Source organism: Cervus canadensis, chromosome 22 (assembly GCF_019320065.1).
Source record: "Cervus canadensis isolate Bull #8, Minnesota chromosome 22, ASM1932006v1, whole genome shotgun sequence".
Classification (NCBI taxonomy): Eukaryota; Metazoa; Chordata; class Mammalia; order Artiodactyla; family Cervidae; genus Cervus; species Cervus canadensis.
Window position 1 is genome coordinate 21,053,160 of NC_057407.1, and position 25,326 is coordinate 21,078,485.

A 25,326-nucleotide genomic window follows, 5' to 3' on the forward strand; every position below is an offset into this window, starting at 1 on the left:
AATGAAAGGAACCTGTCATTTTCCAACATGGTATGCCTTAAATATTGCTCACCCTTTTTTTTCTCTTAAATATCTGTTGTCCCACCAAGGTTTTCTTTTCCCTATGTGAATTTGGAAACTTGGCCACTTTTGCATATCTCTCTTTAAAGAAGCTTCCACCTACCTTTGTGTGTGTGTGTGTGTGTACCATATGGCTTTTTAAGAAAATATTTGCTGATTGATTGATTGGTTTTGCTTGATTTCTTTGGCTGCACGGGGACTTAGGAGCAGCATGCAGGGTCTTCAGTCTTCATCGTAGCACACAGAATCTTTAGTTGCGGCATATGAACTCTTAGTTGTGGCATATGGAATCTAGTTACCGGAGCAGGGATTGAATCCAGGCCCTCTGCATTGACAGCACAAAATCATAGCCAGTGGCCACCAGGGAAGTCCCCTCATATGGCTTTTAAAAAAGATTTTTCATGGTCCCTACCACCCTTAAGACTTTGAAGGATTGGGTAAATGGCCTTGGGGCTAGAAGGGAAACCATACATATGGGAAAGAGGAATTACGACAATGTAGGCAATGCCTTAGGATATGCCGGCAAGACCCCTCTACCACCTATTAGTAGGTGTGTGTTTGTGGTTCTGATGTAGTGGCTAAATTGTGTCCGACTCCTGTTGACCCCGTGGACTGTGACATTTGGCCAAAACCACTTTTTCTCTCCAGGCCTTAGTTTTTGAATCTGTTACAGGAGAGTGTTGATTTGTTCTTCATAGAAGGTTGTTGTGAGCAAAGTGAAATAATGACCACAGAGCACTAGGTGTACTGTGAGATACATTGTAACTTCAGTAGATACTGTTTTTTATGTTGAAAAAGAACAGATTGTGGCCGGTATTTGGGGGTGGTTCTCTGCAGATCCTTCCTGGATGTGAGAGAGGCAGTGACCAAAATCATTTTGAACTGGGTTGGCAGAGGCTCTGCTGGTAAAATGGCAGAGACTGTAGGTGTCACCAGGTTAAGCCAGATACATTACCGTGTCGCTGAGATGGGTGTATCTGTGTGTGGGGGTGGGGGGCGGTGCTGTTGTCTGTGAAGAGGGATCCCTGAGGAACAGGCAAGAAAACAGCAGCTCCCACTGCAATTGCTCCCCCAGATTGGCATCGCATGTCTACCCTGGTCCCATGTGCTCTGAAGGCTCTTCCAGCGGTCAGTTTAGGGTGCATTTGTTTAGGTCTTCTCTGCTTTTCACCGTAAACCATGTCACCTCCAGCCCTATCCCAGTACAGAGAATCACATACATCACAATTCATAGGTGAAAAGTAACGATTCCTCTCCGAGAGCTGATTTCACTCTTGCCTGTTTGGGCAAACAGCATCTGATGCTCTGCAAATCATTGTCTTGGTTTTCCTTGCCCAGGTCAGGGGGAGGCTGGGCTCGCTTTCGTCCACTGATGTATTCAGTAATGGCATTTTCTGCCCCAGCCAGGTCCACCTGGGAGGAAAGGGGGATTATAGATGAGTGGTGCAGGCATGTGACCTGCTGTCAGCCACCCAAAAGTCATGCTCTGGTTTTACAACCCCTGACCATGTGTCAGAATGACTCCATTTGGTCAGAAAGAACCAAAATGGAACTTTGGTTCTATTGGAAACAGAAACAGCACTGCTGCCACCACTTACCCTGGGCTGTCTTTGCCAAAACACTTGCTTGCCATAATATAGGCATATATGTTTTTCATTTATCATTTATATACTTGATATAAACACACCAAATTTGAAATGTATGCAAATCAGGATCACAAAATGCACATATCAAGTTTGATGAATATACAAATCTATCAAAGTTGGTATCTACATATGTATCAACATTCAAATACAGTGTTTTTCCAGAATGTGAACAGATTTTTTTCTAGTTCTTTTTAGAATCATGTTGTACAAATTTCAAGCAGCATGAGGTTCCATTAAGGAGAAGGGGAAAATGGTATGCCCTTGATCCCAACCTCCAGAGAGAATTGCTGATGTTTGCTCTACCTTCCATCTAAAGTTTTAAGAACATTTGTAAACAAGCATCTCCCAAAGAGGATGAAATTCTACTGCAAAGTGTTTTTTACCCTAATAATATATCATAGTCATGTCTTGATGCTGGAAGACACATGTTTTCCTTATCCTTTTTAAGCTTCATAGTGTTACACTGAATGCAGTACCATAATCCATTTAACCAGTTTGCTTTTAATGGATTTTTTTAGTTGTTTCCAATATAATGAACAACATCAAAGTGTTGTATTCATATCTTTTTGCCTTTTCTCCATGTATTCAAGTTTGTTTTTTTTTTCTTAGGAGATTCCCTGGGTCAGTGAATGTGCCCAGGATTCATTTTGAAAAGGTGTGACCAGATTATAACACTCAAATAAGCATGCCATGCTCCTTTGATGCATTTCTTATCAACATGACGCATTTTTGATTTGTTATCAACATGAGGCATTTTTTATTTGATTTTCCAAGTATATTGTATATATTGTACTATTGTTATACAGAAATAGCCAGTGTTGGAGTGAGTTACTTAAAGGAAAAATGATTGCATCTGTTTTCCTGACAGCAGTGAGAGGTAACTTAATTCACAAGATGGTTGTGCTGTTATTGAACCTCTTTCTTCCCCCTTGGTATTTGTGTATCTATGTACTTCATATGCCTCAACTATTTACGTTATATAAGAAAGTCAGTAGGAAACTTCTGATTAGAAATGAAAGAAATATTGACCTATAAATATACTAAGTTAATATAAAAAGTAACTCTTTTAAGCCAAAATAAATATGGCAGTTTACTCAGTTGGGCTAGTATTAGTGATGATAGCTTTGCTAAAATGGGATTGAACTGAATGCTCCCATTGTACAGAGGCACAAAGCTTGTGGATTTTTAGGTCATCAAGAAAATACAGATTTTTTCAGCCATCTTGTCTGTCTCCTTTCTTTATTGTCCTACCTCCCAATTATTCCTTACCCCAGTGGTCTAACTTCCAGCCAGACAGAATTTTTTATCTCTCTCTGTCTTCCTAGGAGGTAGTATATATAATATCTAAAATTCATAGATAAACGTCCTCTTGGTTTATCATCTCAATACTAATGCAGTTGACCAAAGATCACAAAGAAAAAACTTCCTTTCCCTCAGGAGATTATAAAGAATGTTTATCTTTGGCACAGACTCTCAACTAAGATTTTGTTCTGTAGTTTTGAATATCAACAGAGTTTCAAAGGGCTGGGAATCATAAGCAGGTGGGTAACTGCTTTGTGAAAAGTGATTGATGATGGAGCAAAGACTGTGAAACTCATGCTTGCTCTTCACTGAACCCAAGCAAGAGAAATTATTATTTTATTATTATTCTCTTTATTCTGTAAGAATTTCACCTTAGATTATGGAGTGTAATTGTGCCAGGCACAGTACTGGTGGTTCCAAGGCACATTCCTGTAGTGGGAGACTGTAAGTGAGAGAGATGTTCAGAAATAAGCTTACTGTGGGATTTCCCTACAGGGCCATTGGTTAAGACTCTGTGCTTCCAATGCAGGGGGAAGGGGTTCGATCCCTGGTTGGGAAACTAAGGTCCCACATGCCATATAGCATGGCTAAAAAAAATTTTTTTTAATTAATAGAGTAAGAATGATAAAATGTTTTAAAAAATAAGCTTACTGTGATGTTTTTAATTGTCAGTTTTACTGAAAACAACTTTTCCAGGTATATTGTGTATATTGTACTATTGTTATACAGAAATAACCAGTGTTGGAGTTGCTTACTTAAAGTATGCCTGATTGCATCTGTTTTAATGACAGAAGAGGTTACTGATGATTCTCTTCGAAGTTGAAGGCATTGAGTCTCAAGGTTAAGGGACTTGCCCACGTCAGTCAGGTAGCCTAAACGCTAAAGTTCTGCCCAACTCTTGTTACAGTCCCTGAGCTTGACAGTGATGCTCTCCTGACTGCCGTGGTCAAGGCGCTGATTGAGAATCGTGACCTAGATACCATTTGAACAAAAGTCAAATTCAGTGTCGTTTCTGTGCTCCCTGCTTTCCTGAAATATTATACCCCACCCTGAAGTGCTTTCTTGACTGAAAACCTTCTTTCCATAAACTGCCTGAAATTGGTGATGGTTTATATGACAGAGAAATAATTGCCCACTGAAACAACAGAGTATTGGATACGTAAGGAATCATACATTAATATGATTAAATTCTCTGTAGTAGGGAATAAGAGCAAACTACTCTTCCCTGGAACTTGGGTGAATCTCACAGATAAAATGATGAGTGAAAGTGGGTGAAACAAGTTCAGTTCAGTTCAGTCACTCAGTCGTGTCCGACTCTTTGAGACCCCATGAACCGCAGCACGCCAGGCCTCCCTGTCCATCACCAACTCCTGGAGTCCACCCAACCCATGTCCATTGTGTTGGTAATACCATCCAACCATGTCATCCTCTGTTGTCCCCTTCTCCTCCTGCCCTCAATCTTTCCCAGCATCAGGGTCTTTTCAAATGAGTCAGCTCTCCGCATCAGGTGGCCAAAGTATTGGAGTTTCAACTTCACCGTCAGTCCCTCAAGAAACTGGTGTATAATTCCATTATTGTACATGTGTAATATGGGGCTGCCTGCTGGGAGGGGGTCATAAAAGAGCCCTCTGGGGTACTGGAAATATCTGTCTTCGTTTGGACTGAGATGTGTCTCTATGTCTGTGAAAATCCATACAACTGTGTACTTAAGATTTGTGTACTTTACTATTTTGTGTTACATCTCAGTTAAAAATCAACCTAAAAAGTAAATCACAGCACATATTTCATCCAGGGCCCCAGTGTCTGTGAAGGGTGATTTAAACTATGGACCTCTGCATCTCAGAGTCGATGCCTAATGAGACCTCTTACTGGCATCCAACTTATGTGCGGATCAGTTATCTGACAACCTTGAGCAGCTTATACACAGGAGGTAACTTTAAAATACTGAAGTTCCAGAGGAACCAGTTTATGCATCGCTCCACCCATATCCTGAAGCGCATATTCTGCATTCACGAGGGAACTCTCCAAGCAGGCTCTCCCTTCTGGTGACACCTGGCAGGGATACATACACCCTGAGACTCTGGCTTTGTGAGAACCTTTGTCACCCAATTATAATTCAAAAGGACCAGCTTTAATCATAAAAGTTACATTTGAAGCAACATGAAGGACTAGAGATTGTCATACTGAGTGAAGTAAATCAGAAAGAGAAGGAGAAATACCATGACATTTATAACGTGCGGAATCTTAAAAAGAAATGAAACAAATGAACTTACTTACAAAACAGAAGCAGACTCATAGACTTAGAGAACACACTTGTGATTGCCAGCAGAGGTAGGAGGGCAGCAATAATTAAGGCGGTTGGGATGGCCATGTACACAGTGCTATATTTAAAATGGATTACCAGCGGGGACCTACTGTGTAGCATGGGAACCTGCTCCGTGTTCTGCGGCACCATGGGTAGGAGTGGGGTTTGGGGGAGATCGGATACACGTGTATGTATGGCTGAGTCCCTTCACTGTTCACCAGAAACTATCACAGCATTGTTATTCAGCTGTACACCAACACAAAATAAAAAATTTAAAAAAAAAAACACATTTACTAAGGCTTAGATTGTTTTGGAGAAGGCAGTAGCTTTTCCGAAGATTTTATCTGAAGTTGTAAGAAGGCTGGAGTGCCTGAAGGGGACCTCTGCAAGCTCACTGACAGACCGCTTTCCGTGGCTCATTCTCCACGCTGTTCTGCCAACAGAATTATCGCACTGCGCCTCACATCACAGTGTGGAACTCTGCAGACTTAATTTTCGAAAACAACCCTCGCATTTCTCAGTGCACTCTTAGCCTTTGGAATGACTTTAGCAGTGATACCAAGATCTGAGTAACACACCACCTGTGAAAATCTCTCTCTAGATTTGGGGCGATTTTCATGTGGTGTTTACAGATAGACACAGTTCATCTACGACATCAGAAAACTGGGGCAGTTCCACACCAAGCCTCCCTGCTTGGAAGTTAAACCTTTTGTGACAACCATCCGTCAGTCAATCATTCCCCCAAAGATTTTTTAAAGGCTTCCCGATACAGTGCCTCTTCAAATAAAACAAAAGTCAAAGTCTTGTCGACATAGTGCTAGTACTGTAACTGCTAATACTCGAATCTTATACCTCCCAGGCTGTGAGGACATTGCAGATAGATATTTTTCGTTCTTTTCTTTTCTTTTTGCTTTTGTTCATGTGATAGATATATCCACACTCAAATATATTCTAGTTCAATCATTGGCACTTGTCAGATGCTTAGTATTTGTTGAATGTATGAGTTACTGAGTGAATTAATGAATGAGTATAGTTAGATGGTTGAAGGGATGAAGTTTATTGCTTATTTATTATTCAGAATTTATTTAGTTCATATATGCTTGGCACTGTGTGAAGTATTTTACGTGGGTTATCTCATTTGACTGTCTCCACAGCTCTGTTAAGAAAATACTGTTAGTATCTCCATTTCATAGATCCAGGAAACTGATGCTTAAGGGAGGTTAAGTAATTTATTTGTGTAAAGCTGGGCTTCTTTAACTTTCTATAAAGCGCTAGGTAGTCAATGTTTTTGGCTTTTCAGGTCATGAAGTTTCTGTGCCAACTGCTCCATGCTGTCTTATACTGCAAAAGCAGCCATGGGCAGTTTGTAAACTGATGGGCAGGATTGTGTTACAATAAAACTTTATTTACAAACATAGATGGTGGGATTGTCCCAATGGCCATAGTTTGCTGATCAGTTGGAGTTTGCTGACCCCTGTCACATCTCGTCATTGATGGCACTTTGATTTGAACCAAAGCAACATGACTCTGAAGACCGTGTTTAATTAGGAGTAAATTGCAATCTGTTAAAAAAGAAAGCGGGAAACTTGCTTTAGCTGTCCTTTACTAATTCTCCTCTTCCTCCTATTATCATTGCTATTGAATTTTGTTTTTTGATTTAGCTTTCAAAACCTCCTTCAAAGAAAATAAAATGAAAGCCCATCTCAGTGAAACATCTGATTAAGTCACTTAACCTCAGGTCACACAGCCAACATACAACCAGGACTTGAATCAGAAATCCCAGAGTTGTCTCAGCTCTCTAGATACCCTGGCTAAAGTTTTCTTTAAACTCTTTCTCCCTTTTTTCTTTCCCCTTCTTCACCTCTTCAATGACTACATGTTTTGCTTTTCGTAAAACAGACATTGTTAGTGCCTACTCTGTGCACTAAAATGAAGCTGGTAATAGAAAATCAAATTAAAGAATGCATTAACCAAATTTTCAGAAACAGGGACCAGATTGAAATAGAAAGGGATTTATTTGGGGTTTGCTGGGACTGTAGCCTGAGAGACACAGATTTATGGAACACTTGACTTGTGTTCCATTGGGCTAGAAAATGAGGCTTTTAAAGGCAGAAAAACATCATAAGGTTATAGTTAGTTACATGAGTTGTTAATCAAGAATTATAACTGGAGCTGGCAAGAAGTAAGGGTGCTTGTTAAGCAAGGATTGACTGGGGTCCGAAATGGTTCATAGTTTAAAGGAGAGACCTTGAGACCAGCAGGTTGCAGCTGACTGGTGTTCTGAATAGGCCTGGTGGTGTCCATTGGTCTGGTACAGTTCAGAGAAAGTTTAAGTTCTCAGCGGTACAGTGATGTGTCTGAGACCAGATTCTCAATGACAGCCCCATTACACTTTTGCATGCCTAAACTGTGGTTATTCCATTATAATCTCAATTTGTCATTGAAAGTATGAGCCCTGCCCCCAGGGAGACAGTCAGGAGAACAGTTAGAAAATAGGTGTTTTAATAGGTCATTAGAGTAGAGTAAGTGCTATGAGAGAGCAGGTGTTACAGGTGAAACCTCGGTGACACATGGAGGGGGTGAGGACCTCTGACCTGCTTGAATTTCTTGGACCCTTCATCCTAGGTTGGCTCTGATACACTGACCACCTGGGCTACACCTTGACCTTCATTCAGGTATTGACAGGCAGAGAGATTGGTGCTTGCAGGGAGCTAAGCAGAGTGGTGGTTAACAAATATATAGGATGGGCCAGTTTGGATGGGTGCTCAGGGAAGGTTTCTTGATAGAATCAGACTTAACCAAGGTCTGAAAAGTGAAAACTGTCCTGCATAGAGCTGAGTGAGGAACATTCTCAACCAAGGATCAGTGGGGCAAAGGCCTGAAGGCAGTGAAATATTCAGGGTATTTCAAGAAGAGGAGGGAGGTCAATGAAGCTGGACTGTAGTGAACCATGGGAATGAGAATTAAGACTTTGCAATAAGAATCTATAGGTGACCTTGGCCCAGATCCTGGTGAACTTCTAAGCAGGGCTGTGTTGTCATTGGATTTACTTTTTAAAAGATAATTCTGGGAAATTTCCTGGCAGTCCGGTGGTTAGGACTCCATGCTTCCACTGCAGAGGGCACAAGGTTGATCTCTTCTGGGAGAACTCGGATCGTAAAAGACAAACTAAAAATAATAATAAGTAATAGATAATTCTAACTCGTGACTCTCAGAGTCACCTAGAGAGCTTTTAAATACCCAGAAGCCCAGACCACAGCTCAGGTCAGTCGGAACAGCTGTGGTTGTCTGTTTCTGTTCTCTGAAAACTGATTAGAAGTGATAGCAGTGGGCTGCCAGGGGAGAACCATTGGTGTAACTGCTGTACAGAGAAGGACTGCCTGGAGGGTGCAGTAAAGAAATCAGGGAAACCAGTTAGGTAAGGCAGTCAGTGTTTGTTTAGGTTCAGGGTGGTGGTGGCCTGGGCTCGAGTGAGATTGGAGGAGCTGGAGAAAGGTGAACCAGCTGAAGTCGTGTTTAGGAGACAGAGTCTTCTGGACTTTCTGATGCATCATCATAGGTATGGAAAGAAAGGGAGGAGTCAAAATAATTCCGTTTTGGCAATTAATCTACTGGGTTGAAAGATACCATTTTATTGCATTGGAATTTTGACATGAAGGTGAAAGGGTCATGATCGACTGAATTTAGCTTCAGTTCAGTCGCTCAGTCATGTCCAACTCTTTGCAACACCGTGGACTGCAGCATGCCAGGCTACCCTGTCCACCACCAACTCCCAGAGCTTACTCAAATTCATGTCTATTGAGTAGGTAATGCCATCCAACCATCTCATCCTCTGCCATCCCCTTCTCCTACCTTCAAACTTTCCCAGCATCAGGGTCTTTTCCGGGTAGTCTGTTCTTCACATCAGGTTGCTGAAGTATTGGAGCTTCATCATCAGTCCTTCCAGTAAATATTCAGGACTAATTTCCTTTAGGATGGACTGGTTGGATCTCCTTGCAGTCCAAGGGACTCTCGGGGGTCTTCTTCAACACCACATTTAAAAAGGATGAATTCTTTGACGCTCAGCTTTCTTTACAGTCCAACTCTCACATCCATACATGACTACTGGAAAAACCATAGCTTTGACAACACAGACTGTTGTCGGCAAAGTAATGTCTCTGCTTTTTAATATGCTGTCTAGGTTGGTCATAGCTTTTCTTCCAAGGAACAAGTGTCTTTTAATTTCATGGTTGCAGCTTCCCTGGTAGCTCAGCTGGTAAAGAATCTGCCGGCAATGCAGGAGACCCCGGTTCAATTCCTGGGTTGGGAAGATACACTGGAGAAGGGATAGCTACCCACTCCAGTATTCTTAGGCTTCCCTGATGGCTCAGATGCTGAAGAATCCGCCTGCAATGCAGGAGACATGGGTTCCATCCCTGGGTTGGGAAGATACCCTGGAGAAGGGAATTTAGCTTGGAATTGCCCAAACTGTTGGTGTGTCCGCAACCCAAAGTAGAGTCTTATTTGTATGTTTGTGTGTGCCTGGTCATGGTACCTCTTTGGGGGCAAGTAAGGCTATATCTACTTTTGTAAAGAATCTTGGACATACTAGTCATTGTGCTAAACATTAATTTAACCACACTCTGAGGTTATGGGGGAATAGTCTTATTTTACTCATGAGGAAACTGAGGCACAGTGAGATGATAATTAACTTTCCCACGAACATGAGTCCCATTGAGTGACTAAGCACTTAGTTCAGTTGGTAAAGAGTCTGCTTACAATGCAGGAGACCCGGGCTCAATTCCTGGGTCGGAAAGATCCCCTGGAGAAGGAAATGTCAATCTGCTCCAGTATTCTTGCCTGGAGAACCCCATGAACAAAGGAGCCTGCCAGGCTATAGTCCATGGGGTCACAAGAGTCGGACGACTTAGCGACTAAACCACCACCACCAGCGCCACGAGCATAAGGCTATTACGTGGAAGAGTTAAGTTTCAACCCTGGGTTTACCAACCTAGTTTCCAAAACTCTGCTTAGTCACAGCACTAGTGTTAGAAACCCAAGTTGCTGTTTCGGGTAAGTTCATGACATTCAACTCCAGGAGACTTATTTGCATTGTTTTTCAGGAGTGACTTATTCTCAGGCTATTGTCAACAGCTGTTTGTATAAAATAAGCTTCATCCTGGTTAAATGTTACCTGCACTTACCCCACTGGGGCCATTTTTTCCAACTGAGATGCTGGAGGAATTCAAAAATCCTGAAGTACTGTTGCTTAAATAAGTAGACTACATGCTCCGTGAGGAAGTCATGTTATTTTCTCAAAGGAGAGAAAGTTGGCCCAGTGAGGCAATGATTGCTGGAAACAAACTTTCTGTTTTTCCCTTTTGTTCTGCTACAAATGGCACGTTCTATCAATCAAGGCCTGCTGGGAAAGATTTTTGTCTTTCCTTTTTGCAGTTTAATTTTATCCTCTGCTGAACTCAGGTGCATTTTAAATACAAAGCCGGAACTGTTCAGTTACTATCCATCTGTGTCCTCCTTCAGATGGGGCTGGCTTTTGTTGAGAGATATCACTTACTTAGAGGGAATTTCTTTAATTTATGGACTCGAAGACATTTGTCCACTTAAATAATCTTTTTGTATTCCCCACCAAAATGTTGTTTAGCAAAGGCTCTTTAATCAGACACTCTGACAGCTTTAACGATGTCTGCTGAAAGCAGTTTTCATCGGTTTATTGGTGGATGAAGCAGGATGTCTAGAACAGTTCAGGGGTTGGTTTTAGAGGACCATGACAAGGAACAGGCACCTTAGAGTCACAGGCACCGAAGCCCTCCTGTGGGCATGTGGTTCGGAAGAAATGCCCTTTGAGGTATTGCTTGGGAGAGTGGATTGATACTTAATCAATCTTCAGAGACTACACTATAGGAGCAATCATTCAGTCTTCCAAACAAAGCACAAAGTAGAAATACCCCCTCCAAAGGAAAAAGAAAAAAAAAAAAGGCATCGGGATGTGTAATTAGTTTGCACTTGGCTTGCTTGCCATGACTCAGAAACAGCAGCTGCTCACACCCATGCATTTCGCTGTGCCCCTTGCCCAGGAACAGATTTCATCAAGAAGGCATTAGGTTTTGTGCTGCCACTTACTGGTTTTCTATGTTTGTTTAAAAAAAAAAAAGCTACTGAAAAGTGTTCACTCACAATGCGTTATCAATGACTATTGACACTGTTTAAGAATTGCTGATTGTTTTTTTTTTTTTTTACCACATTTTCCTGGTTAGAACTTAGATTCTAAACATATTGCTTCCCCTTAAACTCTAGAGCTGTGATGTAACATAGCAGCTTAGTTCTGAAAGGGATAAGGGTTTACTCAGAAGGGTGGGAGCTGCATTTTAATTGTTGGTGCAGAGTGAGGACAGTGACAAAGTGTGGATTCTTTAAGGAATCCTGGGCGCTCATCCCATCTATGTGAGTTTGACCTAGACTCTCAGCTCTGAAAGGATAAGCATCATGATTTGTCCAGTATCCCAGTGCCCTGTTCTTGACATGTGCGGATCTACTGCTGTATCACAAATTACTAGAAGTTTAGAGACTAAACCAACACACATTTGCCATCTCACAGTTTCTGTGAGCCTTCTGCTTTCATGGTTTCTCAGAAGCCTGCAGTCAGGGTGTCAGCCGGGCAGGTGTCTCATCTGAAAGTTCAGCTGGGGAAGGATCCATTCCATCCTCACTCGGGTTGTTGGCGGAATTCGGTTCTTCCAGGGCTGTTTTCCTGAGGACCGCAGTTTCCTGCCGTTGCTTGCCACACCTGCCCCTCCAGCATGGTTGTGTTCTTCACAGCAGAGTAGGGCCTGGTGACAGTCTGCTAGCAAGATGGAGGTTAGAATCCCCTGTTGCCTGATCACAGAAGTGACTTCCCTTTGCTTTTGCCTCATTCTACTGTTGTAAAATACAGTAAGACCCCTACAATGTTCAAAGATGCAAACATCCCACTGTCTGCCAGCTGACATACTGTAGTGTTGTAATTTTCAAGGTATTGTAAGATTGAGGCTTCCCTGGTGGTTCAGTGGCAAAGAATCTGCCTGCTAATGTAGGAGATGCAGGTTCGATCCTGGGGTTGGGAAGATGCTCTGGAGAAGGAAATGGCAACCTACTCTTCTATTCTTACCTGAAGGATCTCATGGATAGAGGAGCCTGATAGGAGACCATCCATGGGGTCACAAAGAGTCAAACACGACTTAGCCCACTACACAGCAACTACAACTGTAAGATTAAAGATGTTTTGTTTACTTTTGTGTTTGTTATGTATTGTTCGTAAAGTATTATAAAACTATTACAGTTCAGTACTATATAGCTGATGGTGTTAGTTGGGTACCTAGGCTAACTTTGTTGGACTTACGAACAAATTGGATTTGAAAACACACTCTCGGAACAAAACTAGCTTGTATATATAGGGGACTTCCTGTAGGCCACTAGATCAGCCTGGCCTCAGAGAGTGGAGACTTCTAGGGTCTGAGTACCTAGAGTGGGGATCATTGGGAGATTCGTTATGAGTCAGCCTGTCACAGCATACAACAGGCACTCAATGCGTGTGTGTTGAGTAAATGATCGTAAGAGGTGGGTTCTGATGATTTGAGCTAAAGAGATCCTGTCATTTCCCCTCTCCCCCGCCCTGCCATCACATATGTAACTATAAGATGAGCAAGGTTTGTTTTAATAATTTATATATGATACCAATGTGGTATTTATATAGTCTTCCCCCATCCTTCATAATGCCATTCGGATCTTTGGTTACTGGGACTTAAAGTTTATCCAAAATGATGACCTGACCTATTCCTAAGGAGGAATCTCTTCAAGGAAAGGGTCATATGCTTTGCCTCCTCATGTTTTTCTTGCTGCATACATGGTGGGGATTTAAAACAGTCCCCACATCCTGCTTCCTGGGTTCTGAGTCTTTTGTAAATGGACTGCCCTGAGCAGCTTTTTGCTTCAAGGGAATGGAAAACCAAGGGTGAGAGTTCACATTTAATGTGTTTTAGTTGAAGTCACTTGCTACATGTGGAAACAGTCGGCTCTGCTTTCTCCCCAGGCCTCTCATATTGTTGGAGCTCTTCAGTGCATGGCAGGATTATGAGCAAGAGAAAGTCAACATTGTCCAACATTGCCATACCAAATCAAGAGAAACTTGCAGGCAAGGCACTGAACCTGAAATAAGCTTCTCTTGCCCCAGGCTTCTCAATTTTTTTTTTGTTTGTTTGTTTAATTTCAAAGGTCATGAGAACATCTGTGTGAAACAGTAGCTTAAGACTCTGGGTCACAATTTGCTGGCTTGGAATTTCTCTTTTGCTTCTTCCCAGTACAATAGCAGCCTTTACATTGAGAAGACTGGCAGGGGTAGGACAGGCAGGCTCAGGGACACCCCCCACCCCCACCACCCCCACTATCTTCTTGGCTCTGAAACACAATGCATTAAAAAGACAAAGAAGGACAAAAATCACCATGTGGGCCCCTGTGGAAATCCCATTTGCCAGGTGCCCCTGTCTGCCCACTCCTTCCCTTTCTGCTGCTTTGGCTTTGAAACCGAGTGTTGAGTGAGTCCACAGCTAGAGGAAATGGCACTGCAGACCGAGCCCAGGGCAGTTGGATTCTCATGAAAATGAGAAATCGCCTATATTGACAGTAGGCATGCTTGCTGCTGGCAAGATCTGCAGTCATGCAGATTCGCTCCTGGGCCTCCCTGTCACCCTGCCGGGTTGGCTTTTCCGGTAATAGAGTCCTCCAAGCCAAGTCTGACAATTAAGTGGTCAACCCTCTGGTGAGCTGGGAGGTGGGAACAGAGGGATAGAGAGTGGTCAGTTTAAGCAGACCAAGAACTTTAAATTTATTTCATCTGTAGCCTTCTCTGGCCATGCACCTCAATTCTCTGGAGATGAAGAAGTTGTGAATTGACTAGTCTCCATGAATATTATGAATTAACAGGAAGTAAGCCCGTGTCCATGCTCAAGGGCCACTGGAAGTGAGGAGGGTGAATTTTATTAGCATTTATAATTGTGTTGCTTTTTCATATTAATCCCTTCCCATGGCTGAGGAGTTAGGAATTTTCTCATCTGCTGATGGAAACCAGTCCCAGGAGTGTGTCCTGTCAAGTGCTGGAAAATAGATGATGATACGGGGCCGTGACCTTTCCCTCTGACAGGAAGTCTTCCTTCTCTGGTGAGACACCTCTGTGATGTTTTGCATATCTATTAGATTAGGCTTAACTATGAATCTGGAAATTTTTGATTTGAAGTTAATCCAAGCCTCCTGCTCAGGAATTCTTACTTGGTTACTTGCCACTGCTTGATCAGGAGACTAAAATCATTCATTTCAGAAGTCCTGCAGCCTTTCAGAGCTCTTCTTCATCAGCCATGACTCCTTCTGGGTTGTGTCTCTGTTTTCTCCTTGACTTTATTCTATGGCAGTGTGGGGTGCCAAAGGCACTTGAATACCTCTGATTCCACTTTTTGCAATCCCACTGCATCAGTGACAGTCCAGAGAGAATCAGAGAGAGTAGAAAATGTTATTGTGATGTCAAAAGGGAAAAAGAAATTTCTACCTTAGAAACTGAGAGTATAGGGTGTACAAGAAGAAAAGTCATATTTGTGAGTATTAAAAAGGAGAGTCAAGCCAACAGTGATGTTTTCAATATAGATCAGTGTTACATAGATCAGTATAGTTCAATATAGATCATTGTTTCAACAGTGTTGGTAGTTTTATGCTCTTATCTTCTTGAACGTGGATATATTCTGAAATTATTGACAGGCATTTAATTTATTAATGGCTTCCCTATTGGCTCAGATGGTCAAGAACCTGCCTGCAATGTCAGAGACCCGGGTTCGATCCCTGGGTCGGTCAGATTCCCTGGAAAAGGGAATGGCAACCCACTCTAGTATTCTTGCCTGGATTATCCCATGGACAGAGGAGCCGGGTGGGCTGCAGTTCATGGGGTTGCAAAAGAGTTGGATACAACTCTTTATTAATAAAAGAATGTGGTCGGTGCTCTGTCTCTGGATAAGGCTTAACTTGGAATGCAGTTTTGTAAAAATAGCCAAGTTATAAATGTTTTTTGTCAGGAATGTCTTGAGAACAACTTGAACTCTGGTGCGTGGTACCCAAGGTGCTGGAGTCAAAATGGAAGAAGCTGCAGCATCCTTGCTATGTGGCTCTTTAAGTGATAGCTGTGGGTGAAGAGAAGAATCAGATCTGAAATCTGATCTCCTAAGAAATGCCTGACCTTTTCTTGATAAACATTTTAGCTTCCGAATTCACAGTTACCTGCTAACCATCATTGTGGATGGATCATCATTGCTGCAATTCAGGAAGGACATGCAGAGCCTCTGGGCCTGCTGTTTGTCACTTTCCCCCATAGCTGTGGTTAATGGTGTAGCCATTCGCCCTCAGCAGGCATAAATCCTTTTTCCCACATGAGGGTATTGGCTGGATATGACGTTTATAGGACTAACGGAGCAGCTGGCGATGTCGGATTCAAGGCAGCTAGGTTGTCTTGGCCATCCTATTCAGCAGATGGCCAGGACTTGATAGATTGAAGATTATTAGGATCCAAGTCAAGGGCCGCATGGCACAGTGGATGGAAAAAGTAAATGGCAGCTCGTCCCCGAATGCAGACACACGCTCTCTGGCAGGGCCTCTCTACTTCCATGTCCTTTTGCTTCCAGCAGGGATAAATGCATGTCTGCCTGTAGAGCCTAGATTATAGAGAGACATCTCTGGAGATTATCAGTAACTTGGTTACTTAATTGACAGCTGGCTGAATCCTTACAGCTGTAATTTAGAAAGAAAATTTTACGAAGTTTAGGCGTCATCCGTGTTAATGTAAATTTGCCCTTTTGCCCAAACCTACATGTCATGGTTTCCTGGATTGCTGATATCCCTTTGTCTTCTGGTTATATCCAAAGGTATAACTTAAAAGCTTTAATTCAGAGCCCTCTGTTGCGTCCGCCTGCTGTCCTTTTGAAGATGACTCAAAGCAGCCATGAAAGCTGCTCCAAACTGGGAGTGCCCGAAGCTGCATTTTGCAACGAGAGCAGCAAAGGACTGCTCTCAGGGAAAGCAGTGTCCATTTCTCCTCGTCCATCCTAGGCTCATTTGTGCAATTGCTGCCTTCTCCATATTACCACATAACTTCTTTGACTCTAAAGTGGAAGGAAGCAAATTTCAAAAGCCAGAAAAACTACTCGTGTGGTTTTAGTGGGAGCGGCATATTACAAAATGGAGTGGATGTCAAATAAATTTGCATCTTTTGAAAATTGAACTCAAGGACGTATTATTGCTTTTAGATCCAAGTGCATTAAGAAGTCTCAGGGATAAGATGGCTAGTGTTTGACCTTCATTTACATTTGAGTGTTTGGGTCAGGTTGTTACCCAGTCCTATGCAGCCCATATGGAATGTTGCATTTGGACTCAGCGTTATACCCCAAGCTTCATACATTGCTTTCTCATAACTTGATGAGATTGGGGATTTCCCTGGTGATCTGGTGGCTAAGACTCTGAGCTCCTAATCAGGAGGCCTGGTTCGATTCCTGATCAAGAAACTAGATCCCACAGGTCACAAGTTAAAGATCCTGCCTGCCACAGCTAAGACCTGGTGCAACCAAATACATAGATAAAATTTTAAAAAATTAGATTTATCATAAAAAGAAAAACCATGAGATTGTATCACCATGTCACAGATGAAGGCACTGAAGCTCTAAGATTTCCATCTTCTCCCATCCCTTGGCCTCCTCTATCCTGGGCAGAGATCAGAAGTCACCTTGTACACCTTCTCTGTAGGCATATTTCAGAGCTGCCCAAATTGCTTAGCTCATGTCTCTGAGGTTTTTTTAAGTGGCACATTGCTTGAAGCAGTGAGTGGAAGAGATTATTTCAGTTAGTCTTATGCCTTCCTGGAACAAGCCCACTTATTAATCTGCTCTTAGGATTCTAATCCCGATTTTTAAATCCAAGACATGAACTGGAAAGTAGGTTCTGTATTATCAGTAAGTTATTTTGACCAGCCAGTAATCTTCCTTTTTCTCCCTCTTTCTGTCTGTCTTCTAAACCTCAACCATATAAACCAGCAATAGAGGCTGTGTAGGTAAATGGACATTGTAGAAGACTTTTCATTTTGGGGATTGCTTAGAACCTATGGTCTGGCTCTTGAGCCTGAATGAGACCAGTCTTGAGTAATCAAAGACAGAGATAGTAGAGTCAGAAGCAACCAGAAATTGAAGGCGAATTAGGGTGCCAGGTAATTTTTTTTTTCATGGGCTACAACATTATTGGTGGATGTAAGTCACAAGGAATTAGAACACTTTCTTTGAACTTTCACATCATCTGATAAGCCTAAATGCATTAAAGAGTTCCCCTCATTACAGAACATACCCCTATTATTGGGATCAAAAATCAGAGTATCCAGGGGACTTTTTGGTGGTCCAGTGGTTAAGACCCCATGCTTCCAGTGCAGAGGGCACAGGGTCCATCTATGGTTAGGGCACCAAGATCCCACATTCTGCAGGGTGTGGCCAAAAAAATAGGAAAGAAAAATCAGAGTATCTGTTAAATGTTGCCACAGTGGAAGAGGGGTAACACCATTTTGTAGAAGCACATGAGTTGATCAAGTTGATTGTAAATGTTGTGTCTTGTGATGTGAGATCTCATTGAGAAACCATCCAGACAAGCCATAAATAAGCAAAGTGTATTAATTAAGAAAATGGTTAAAAAAAAGAAAGAAAATGGTTGATATTACAGCCTGTCCCCCATCTTCCACCTCTGTACACAGTCATGAAACTGAGGTAAATGCTGCTCTTTAGTAAATGATCCCAATTAGCTCATTGGTGCTTCTGGTCAAGGCCAACTTGGCTGGTCTTTGCAGACTGCAGTTGGTCCTTCTAAGGCTGGATGGTCTCAAATAGACTTACTCTCCTGTCTGGTCATTGGCCTCGGTCTAGGATGGCTTCAGCTGAGACTGCGTGTGTCCACTCCTGTGGTCTCTTGTCCTCTCTTATGGCTAGCCTGGCATTCCTCACCTGGTGGTTTCCAGATTTCAAAGATTAACAAGACAGTATAAACCCTTGCACCTGACAGCCGGTATAAGCCTTTCTCTGCATCGTGTCTGGTAATGTCTTTTTGGCCAAAGCAAATGTGGTCATGCCCAGTTTCAAAGAGTAGAGAAATTGACCTGCACTCTTGACGAGAGGAGTAGAAAATTACCTTTCCAGTGTGTGTGACAGGGAAGTCAGGAGTTGGTGGCCATTTGCCATTTCCCACATACGTTAGAATAACTTTAAGTAGTTGAACTGGCATTAACATGTTCAGCAGCCTGAATCTGGACAAGGGAGAAGGGGGACCATGTTTTTGTCTCTAACTTCAATCTGATACGGGGTGTTTGTCTGGAGTCTTGCTTTATTCTATCACTCTTAAAGTTCGGCCATTCACTGATAGACTCATATCTTGCATTCTTGAATTGTATTTCCATTTTGGTTAAGTTTTAAGATTTTTGATTAGTCTATGCTGTGGTGCAAATATGATTTTTTTTTTTCCCATTGTGTGGTGTTCTGTGGATGTTTGCCTTTTAGGAATGTTTTGATCTACAACCAGTGTATTAAACCCCTGGTTTGAGCTTCCCCTCAGGCTGTTTTGGAGGTACACTCATGACAGCTTCTGGATTTCTACCATTGTGCTCTGATACAGTGATCCCTTTTTTTTTAATACTTGTAGTCTTTTTGATGTAGTGCCAAATTCCACCTCATTTTATTAGTCTATAAACATAACCCCATACACAGTGACAACTGTGTTTGAATTTAGTCATAACTCAGGGCTCCAGACATTAATATGTAATCACTGTTAACTCAGAGCATCCATTCTGTGTTTCTGTCTCAACTTAATGCGTGGTTGGAATCATGGGCTAGTTAATTCCTTGCATTTTTCTGAGTGTTATTGGATGTTGAGCAGCAGCCCTGCCTCTGCCCCCTTGATGCTCAGAGCCCCACCCCCGCTACCCTTACTCATTAACAACCAACAGTGTCTGCAGACATGACTACATGTCCCCTGGGTGGGGATGGCGAGTGGGGGATAGGTAAAAATGCCTCCAGTTGAACCACTGCTGAGGTGGAAGAGAGAAAGGCATTGCGAAGTATGACTTCTTATTAGAGAGCAAACTAGGATTGGCAACCAGACTTGCAAGGGAGGAAGAGGTGCGCTCATTTTTTCAGTTACCTTAAAATTTAACCTACGGTGGCCCCGGATTCCCCTGGACTAATCAGGAAACATCAAGTTGGATCTTGCTACATGCTGAAAGGTTCATCAATATCTCAACTTCATTATGTTAGAAGTGGCTTAAATGTAAATAACATCCCTGAGACAAAAAGAAGTTTCAGGAGATACACTGGTCTTGGATTTGGAGAAACTCAGTTGGAAGAAGTTCAGTATACACAAAAGCAGAGACAATCATATCATGGCCCTTCTGATTCTCATGCCCTAAGATCCTAAATGTGATTAATGGCCAGTCCTAATTCGTGTGTGCCCTGCTCGCTTCCCCTGCTACCCATTGCTGAATTCTTTGGAAGCAAAAATCATTTCATTTGTTGCTATTTCAATATGTGTCTCAAAAAAAGAACTTAAAAACCAAAATTATAACGTGCTGGTTAAATTTTAATCTTCTGGAAAAGAGAAGATTGAGAGTTATACTGAGCAGTATCAGAAGTGAAGGGGAAAGTATGTGAGTCAGGATCAAAGAAGCTTGACATTTGAGGGGATTAAAAACTCCAGGAGGAGGAGAAGGGGTGTTCCCTGGTGGTTTAATGGTTAGGATTGGCGCTTCCAGTGCTGTGGCCTGCATTTAGTCCCTGGTCTGGGAACTGAAATATCCGGCAAACTGTGCAACATGGCCAAAATTTAAAAAAGAAAGAAAGAAAAAAAAGGTAAAAAAAGTAAGCTCTAGGGGGGAATCAAGGTTGGAGACATTGTCTCTTTGAGCTCCTTTCCTCACTGTTTCCGCTGCCTGAGTGACTCAGAAATGCCTCTTTGAGTATAAGTTAAGGCACATGGGACTGGGATCCTTAAAAAGGAGAGAAGGCTGGCAGGGAACAAATCCATTTTCAAAAAAGAAGAGAAAAAAAAATCACAAAAAGGTATTGAAATATTCGGTCAATGATGGATTGCTCTCTGATGACTTTCAATGAATTTTTAGCCAGTTGGGGTCTACTTTTAATAAAACAAAGCAAGGGGAAAGTCAGCTTGCTTTTTAAGATCTTGCTGGGACAACAGTGTTTCTCTCCTGTTCTGATGTATTCTGAGAAGTTTCTCTCTTTTGATTTAGCCCTCCTCACTTGATTTTATGATGTCATAAATCTCCTGTGTTTGGTGAGAGGCATGGTGTATGTGAGACCCAGGCAGCTTGCTCGATAGCATCCCCCCCCTTCTCTTTAGAAGATTAAATTGAGACCCTTGTGTCTGATGCCAGAACAGATTTAACCAATCGTGTTTCCTTTACATATAGGTCAGTCCACGGGACAATTCCGCACTGGATCCTATTATCCATGGGTTGAAGGGCGTCGTCCATCACGGTAAGGCAGCTGCGAACACTTCCCTTTGGCTGGGGTGGGGAGGGCTAAGGTCTCCACCTGAAGGAGCGGGTTATCTTGCAGAGGACGGAGCGTGACACCCATTCCTCATGCCCTGATGGTGAAGGGCATGAGAGCCATTATTTGATGGGTAAAGAGCACACCCATTTATTACCTGCAAATGGATCTGGGTTAACAGTAAGCCATTTGTTTCTCTTCAGGTACCACTCAGAATGCATATGTTATAAATCAGAACCTCTTAAGAGGTACCATTCATACACACTGAACCTGCCACCTGCCTCATAGCTATCCTAAATTGATTCCCTTTTCAAGTAACTTTTCATTTATGAATTTCTTGATTTGCCTCTGAGATTTGGGGGAATAAGTTTAAGTAACCCTGACAAGTCATTAAACTTTGCTGCGTGTGAACAAGTACCATCAGCTACTGGAATGGAAAATGCTGGGCCGTGTTCTGTGCAGTAGACATGTCTTATCCTCAAGCATAAAACTGGGAGAGAAAGTAAGATAGATGGGTTCTGTCTTACCCAACCTTTTTTTATTGGAGGAATTTCCCTGCAACTTTATTATTGGCGATGCATCATTACCTATGACATCAGGATCATCTAATTTCAAAAGTATCCTGTCACGGGGAGGTGTGGAGTCGAGAACTAATGTAATGATTTGCAAAGTTTTAATAATCTAATTAGAATTCCAAAGACATTGACAGAAGTAGCATTAGTAACCATAATAAATCTCCCCTTCACCTCTATGGCTGTGATAAAACATCTTCACACCTTTCTGGGAGGGTGTCTCTCCACATTAGCCAACTCTGCCGAGCTTAACAAACATCTGACCTGCTTTCTCTCAGGGAAACAAAACCAGTTTTCAGTGTTCAGTGGAAGCAAGTAGGATTTGGGATTAATTCTTCTGCTCTTAGAACTGTTCAATCGTACAGCAGGTAACAAGAATAAACCTAGTAAATGTAGAAAAGTAGGATGAGTTGAAAACACCCCATTGAGGTCTTCACTGTAGGAAATTTCCAATGCTTCTCCATTTCTGAAGAAATCTCCTCACACAAAATTGGGAAGTAGGTGGTATGGACAGTTCCCTTAGGGAGCAAAACACTTTTGCCAACTCTTAGGCTGTCTGCCCCTTGAGACTTGACATTGATAGCAGTATAGGAGGAGATTTGCATTGTACTCTGAACAGTTTCAAAAATTCACAGGATGTTGGTGTCATGGGCAGCATGCTGTGTTCTCTGAGCTATTTCTCAAAGGATACCCTAGAAATCTCCATTGATGAAACAGCTTCTTGAAATTCCAGCCCATTGTGTAGATGATGAGTTTGGGGGGTTCCAATATACTGAATGATGGACAGGCCTTCCTTCCCCCTGGCTCTTGTTGTTATAATGCAGTCACCCCACAAAGAACTCTAGAATCTCTGAAACAGGGACCTCTTCTTCAGCCTAAGAGGAAGTGCTCCATCAGCTGTGGCTCTTGAATGGGTCTGTGTCACCTGTCACTGGTTCCACCATGATCAGTGAAGGAGATTCCATATGTTGGAGAGAAGCAGTAGGCTTCGTTTAGCCCCCAAGTCCCCAGATCTCAGCAAACGCACTGCATTGTGATCCTTTGGTTCAAGAGCTGCAGGCTGGCATGATCGTGTTATCCTTTGTCATTCTCCACAATTACCCTCTAAGAGGCTGTTATGTGTAGGGATGTGGTACTTCTTCTGGCAGGGATGCCCACGATGTGGTTTCAACTCTGCCTCCTAATTTAAAAGTCAGAGGAGACCTGCGAAAAATAGCTGCAAAGGAAGTTCACTTCTTCTTCTTCCTTTTTTTTTTAAAGTTTTAGAACTCAGCATTCATGTCAGTGTAACTCAGAAGTCATTATCCCCTGGAGGAGTGGACAGATTTCTTCTTTGACACACAAGGGAATGTGTTTCTTTTGTCTCTTAAAATCTGGAAATGCTCTTTTTTTTTTTTTTTAACTTTTTGTATTGGGGTACAGCCGATTAACAATGCTGTGATAGTTTCAAGTGAACAGATAAAGGACTCAGCCGTACATATACATATACCTATTCTTCCCCAAATCTGTTTATTAATCATTGATATTTGACAGGAAGGCTTGAGCATTCCTATTTGTGAGTATGTTTGGTTCAGCTTTAGTCTTCTGGTCAAAGTCTGCTCTTGGTTTGGGCACACGTGGCTGGCGTAGCTCTAGGGCTTCCTTGAATTATTCATCATGCCCAGTTGTGGAACTCGGATCAAGGTTTCTAATGTCTGGCTTTTATCCTGATTATGTTAAGTAACATATACCACAAAGGGCACCCACACGTGTGCCAAGCTGAGGTGAGGAACCGCAAAGTCACTTCTGCGAACGGAGGGACCTAGCCCGGGAGGGAGTCCCAGCCATTCTGGGAGAGGATGCCTTTCATGTTCCAGCACAGGTCTCATCAGGGCCTTGTGGTGGGGGGAGAGTGTGGGCTTTGGAGCCGGACCGGCCTTGGTGGGGATCTCGGCTTTGCCACTTCCTAGCTGGATCAACAGCTGCCTCTTGAGCCCCTCTGAGTAATTTCACTTGTTTATTCCGCAGAAGTGTTGCATGCCCACTCAGTCTAATCGCTGGACTGATGCACTGGTAAAGACAGAGACAGGCCAGCCCTCAGGGACCCAGGAGGAGGTGAATACCACCCCCTCCCCCTAGCCTGCCCAGACTGTCACCCCTTCCAGTCTTTGCATCTGCTGTTTGTTTCCTCTGCCAGATAAGTTCAACTCAGAGCCCAGGTGTCTTCCTCTAATTATTTCAGGTCTTGGTTCAGATCTTGCTTCCTCAGACAATTCTCTCTGTATCCTACCCAACTCCCCACTGGCTCCCTACTCCCATCATTCCTTGTCATCTCATCTTAGGTATCTTTCTTTGAAGCTCTTAAAGGTATCTGAATTAACGTTGTTTATTTACTCCTGTGTGAATGTGCTCAGTCGCTCAGTTGTGTCCAACTCTTGGCAACCCTGAAGTGTAAGCCCCCAGGCTCCTCTGTCCGTGGGATTTCCCAGGCAAGAATACTGGAGTGGGTTGCCATGCCCTCCTCCAGGGCATCTTCTTCACCCAGAGGTCGAACCATCATCTCTTGTACCTCCTGCATTGGCAGGAGGTGGCACTGAGCCCCAGGGAAGCCCATTTACCCTGTATTATCTCCTAAAGTGTTAAGCTTCATGGGAGCAGAGCCCATGTGTATTTAACATCCTCAGGAATGTTAGCCAAAAGAGTGACTCAAGTAAAGATGCAAATAGGTGAAAAACATCAAAATATAAAATTGGAAAAAGAAGAGGAGGAACTAAAGGCTGCATAGACTTTGCTTTCATTGGGAAGAAAAAGAAGTAGGATAATATCTTGGAAACTTGGATTTTGCCCTCTGTTCCTGGGTGTGGCTGACTCACGTTTTGATAACTCCCATCACTTCTGTCATTCTTTCAAAAGAGAAGAAACATCTGAAATTGCTTTTTTTAAAAAAGTAAAAAAGCTTCTCTTGGAACTAGAAGTGTTTTGAGTTGAAGGTCCTGTGAGGGATTTGAATGCTCTGTTAATGTGATGAGACATAAATAATCGTGCCCTTCACAGAGTGTCTGGCTTGGGAACGATGATAGAGACATGCACAAAGAAGAAATCAATACGGATTTCTATTCCAGTTCACCATTGTCTTTTATTTCCTCAGCTCTTGGAGTCTTAATCTTAGAATGTTAAGTTCTCGTTAAGTGAATTTTTTTTTTTAATAGGAAAAATCTTACCTATTCCTCCAGCTGAAATAGCAATGAGGAATCTGGTTCCATTAGCCAACCACTGGCCTGTGGCCACTAGTGTCCCCCGTGAAGCAGATGCCAAGATTGATTTCAAGGGCAGGCCATGTTTTGGTAGGAAGTGACTGCCTGGAAAGGATAAAGAGGAGACGGAGCAGGAGTGGGTGGGGGAGAGCATTAGAACCCCAACATAGGTCTGACACCTCCAAAGAGAGGGAAGCTAGGAGGACTGGCTGAAAGCATCTCTGAGGAAGTTTCGGCCGGGCCCTCGGAGAACCCCAAAGATAAGGCTGCCTGTAAGAAGAGTCCTCTATGTGCAGGAGTGACCCCACCTTACCTGATGTGGTCACTGACTAGAACATCCTAACACGACCGGTCTCCCTGGAGGCACAGCGGCTGACAAGCCTCCTCACAGCAGCTTGTCTCTAGAAGGAAGATCTTAGGGGTTCTCCCGTGACTGGTCCAGCCGTTCACATTTTCCTTCCAAAGACGTTTTCCTGATCACCTTGCCAAAAAGTTGATGACTTGTGCCTCTCACTTTTCAAATGTGCAGAGCTTCTTGCAGGCGCTGTTTGCTCCTTTTGTGCGCACTTATTAAGCACCTACAAGTACACCATGAAGCCACGCATAGAGAGCACA

General features: G+C 42.7%; 1 protein-coding gene across 3 annotated transcripts in view; it reads left to right on the plus strand.

The window, feature by feature from the left end:
- PTPRG (protein tyrosine phosphatase receptor type G) overlaps window positions 1–25,326 on the plus strand; it is a 749,569-nt gene that overhangs the window by 552,394 nt on the left and 171,849 nt on the right. For all 3 annotated transcript variants that reach the window (XM_043441944.1, XM_043441943.1, XM_043441946.1), the window contains exon 6: window positions 20,825–20,891. In XM_043441944.1, coding sequence (XP_043297879.1) covers window positions 20,825–20,891 — 67 coding nt within the window. The remainder of the gene's footprint in view (window positions 1–20,824; window positions 20,892–25,326) is intronic.